The following is a 3,453-nucleotide window of genomic DNA, read 5'->3' as shown; positions in this document are numbered from 1 at the left end:
CTGAAGTTGAACGTGAGTGCGGCTGGGACACACTCCTCAATACTGACAACCACCAATATGCAGTGGGTCTGCTGGCCAGGTGAGACCTCCCTTCTCCCTGCTCTCCCCATCATTTCTCCCCAGCAGATGAGGTGGCCCCAACATAATCCCTGTGGTTATGGGTGAGAGGGACTTGTCACTGAAGTATAGCCCTATAGACTGGAAAAGCCTGGGAGAGCTGGTTCTCTGGAGCAGCCACAACCCAAAGTGCCAGCATGCCCTCCCATGAGTCCTGGGCTGATGGCACAGAACAGGAGGTCTGTCTGCAGGGAACCTCACTGAGGACAGCCTGCCAGGGCCAGAGAGATTTAGGGACAACCACTGATGGCCATCCACAGCATGGCTGCTCATATGCCCTGTGGGTAGGAAGGTGTTTTTCCAGACTGGTCATCCTCAGTGGACCCTGCCAGTGTTGGGTACTGCCTTTCTCCTTTTGAGAGGTGGTGGGGAAGGATCAGGCTTTGGTAATTCAGTCCCAGGAGAGGTTTGCCCACCCTGCTCAGGATCAGTGATGTCTTTCTCTCCTCCAGAGTGATGCTCAGGGTCTCACAGAGCTTGTGTTACCGGATCGCACGCTACCTGTTCAGGCTGCTCCGCAGAGAGGAGGCTCGTTGGGAAGTCTCTGCCATGGCATTCCTTGTTGAGGTGAGCCTGATGGCGAGTGCTGCCTCACTGGGCTGCCTCCCTCCACTCTGCCCTCTTGGAGACACAGCTGTAAGGGGAGTCCAGTTTGTGGAGCTGGGGCAGAGGCTGTGGTCTGCTCTGTGTCCTTGGCCCCTTGCTGCTGGGATCAAGCCTACTTCTCACTTCAGCTTCACATTTCCAAGAGGCTTTTCCCTATTGACATGCAGTGCCTGGACAGGATGGAAGGACAGGAATCAAATAACATTCTGCCTGTATTTCAGCATCATATTATGCCATGAACACCACATATGACCTCTCTCACTGCTCTGTTGTTTCAGCTCCTGCCTTGCCTTAACATAAAGGAATGGGGTGAACGCATCCTGCAACTTTTCCCAATCTATCTCTTGAGGGATCACAGAGTGATGCGTCTCCTGCTGCTCAGATGCCTCCTGGTGCTCTGTAAGAGACCCTCTATGGTAAGCAGCAGGCAGCTGCCTGAAGCTGTCCTGGCAATGTGGGGCTGCGTTACACAGTAGGTTGGACTTGTCTGAGCTTCAGGAGCTGTGTCAGCTGCTGCCAGCGTTCCTGACTCCCCATTCAGCTACCAGAGTCCTTCAGAACAGGCCTCTGGCTTCTTGGCTCTAGGGCAGTAGCATGGGGTTGAACTGCTGCAGTGGTTTTGGCAGTGCAGCCTTTGATGGCTTCAGAACATTGCATTGTGCTCCTCACAGGCCAACTCAATCCTGGCCTTGACTGGAAGCCTCACAGAGGTACTGAAGGATAAAGATGCAGAGGTGGTGGGCATGACCCTTTCTGTGCTCTGCGAGGTGCTCCAGGACAGAGATGTGCCAATTGCCAGTTCCATTGCTCTGCAGCTGGCTGAGGCACTCCTGCCACTATTTGAGAACGTAAGGCTCTGTGCCCCCTGCCGTGGGCACTGGGTGCTGCCAGGAAACTTTATACCCTGAGGATTTTCAGGCCCATGCCCAGGTGGGCCTGGAGAAGCTGGTGCTGAGGTCTTGCCCTCTTCATTTCCACTAGGACACCAGCCATGTGCAGCTCCTCTCCATTCGACTCTTTCAAGTGCTAATGGAGTTGGTAGAGGAAGAGGGAAAAGAGTCCCTGGAGAAGAATGTGCGCCAGAGCCTGTTCCTACTGTTCTGCCACTTGCATGATGAGAACCAGTGTGTTGCACAGGTGAGGACTTCTGAAATGTTGGTGTCCGTGCTGGAGGTGACTTGACTGCCTTCTGTGTTTCTGCCTCTTCCTGCCCTTAGCTACAAAGCAGCAGTTCTGGGGGACCTCTGTTCTGCTGTCCTGGCAGTACCACCATGCCTGAGATGGGGGTTGACCCATCACTTTGCCCAGGCAGCAGACCCACTGATGAACAAGTTTCCAGATGCTGCATCGTCCCACTATGGGCTAGGAAAGGCCATGAGCCTTGTCAATGTATAAGAGTTGCAGGTCCTGTGCCCTCATCAGTGGTTCCACCTCCTGGTATCTGCTGCTCTACAGGCCTTTTGGGAAACTTTGCTTCAAGCTAACACGTTCCTGCAGGAGAGGAAGCTCAAGCAACTGTTGGAAAAGACATGGAGACTTGACAAGTGCCTGGTGAGGATGGACTCAAAGCCCCAGACTCATCCTGGGGACTCATAATCCCTTTTAAGACTAGCACAGTGTTGTGGAAAAGGAAACATTTCTTGTGGGAAGCAGGGGAAATGTCACGCTCTATCAGCAATCCAGTTCCCTGCTATGTCTCCTCCAGGTGCCAAAAATTGTGAGTGACATGTACCAATGGCTCACATTCATCATGGATGTGTCTGCTGAGAACAGACTGGACAAGAGCCTTCAGGAGATGAGCATTGCACAGTCTCATGATGTGGTGGTGACTATTCTACGCTGCGCCCCATCGTGTGACAGGTACGAGGCCTATCTGCTTTGAGTCCTCAGGAATCACAAGCCATTAGGGCTAATATAACCTGTGACCCCTTTGTTTCCCAGTTGTGTCATGTCACTTGTGCCCTGCAGGGCACTATTACTTGGCTGCCTGCTGCCTGCAGAGGCAGGCTTACTGGGTGCTGCTGCTCAGGGGCAGAGGACAGGGGCAGGGCTGGTGGCCAGCCAGAGCCCCTGTGGCTGCCCACGCCATGGTGTTGTGGCCAAGACCCCACTGACACAGAATTCTGGGCCTGCAGAGCCGCTGTGACCATGTGGAAGGCAATTGTCTCCTCAAGCAGAGCTGCGGAGAAGGTGCTGCCAGAGCTGCTGTGTGTGCTGGAGGACTGGCCACTGCACAGCACATGCACCTCTGACAGGGACTACTCAGACATTTTTTCCCTGGCTGTGAGTTGCTGGACTAGACTGTATCGCATCCTCAATAGCTAGCTCTCTGGCAGCCATGTCAGATGCTCCCCCTGCATCTCCCCTGGACCAGGGCAATGCCTGACCCTCACCCTCCCACCCTCAGGCCCTGCCGTGGGGATGTCTCAGTGCTGAGAGCGATCTCTGGATGTTTTGTTCTTTTGCAGGCAACCAGAGCACTGTGGGAGATCATCCATCTGCCCCACCATCCAGAGGCACTGTTGATGTATTTCCCCTGCCTCTTTGTGGCTCTGCTATTCCAAGTCTTCTCCAGCACAGCGCAGATGACAGCAGAGGTCAACACCTTCTGGAGGAGATGCCAGCAGGAGCACTGCCTTCCCACCAACCCCAGCAGGTGCTCCATCACAGCCCTCCCATCCCTCCCATGCCTTTGGAGCTGGGCTCAGGAATCCTGGCATGACCTGGGCT

At 54.5% G+C, this 3,453-nt stretch overlaps 1 protein-coding gene across 1 annotated transcript in view; it reads left to right on the top strand.

Annotated features, from left to right (window-relative positions):
• Positions 1-3,453, top strand: part of LOC114068419 — a 10,632-nt gene that overhangs the window by 2,540 nt on the left and 4,639 nt on the right. The window contains exons 7-15 of the mRNA XM_027904515.1: positions 7-79; positions 570-684; positions 1,002-1,139; positions 1,395-1,571; positions 1,705-1,860; positions 2,179-2,274; positions 2,429-2,583; positions 2,859-3,006; positions 3,192-3,397. Of these exons, the coding sequence (XP_027760316.1) occupies positions 7-79; positions 570-684; positions 1,002-1,139; positions 1,395-1,571; positions 1,705-1,860; positions 2,179-2,274; positions 2,429-2,583; positions 2,859-3,006; positions 3,192-3,397 (1,264 nt within the window). The remainder of the gene's footprint in view (positions 1-6; positions 80-569; positions 685-1,001; positions 1,140-1,394; positions 1,572-1,704; positions 1,861-2,178; positions 2,275-2,428; positions 2,584-2,858; positions 3,007-3,191; positions 3,398-3,453) is intronic.

This window comes from Empidonax traillii, unplaced genomic scaffold, assembly GCF_003031625.1.
Source record: "Empidonax traillii isolate 1590-97213 ecotype Southwest subspecies unplaced genomic scaffold, ASM303162v1 scaffold3:size4013460, whole genome shotgun sequence".
Classification (NCBI taxonomy): Eukaryota; Metazoa; Chordata; class Aves; order Passeriformes; family Tyrannidae; genus Empidonax; species Empidonax traillii.
Note: the sequence above shows the minus strand (reverse complement) of the source record. Positions and strands in the feature narration are given on the sequence as shown.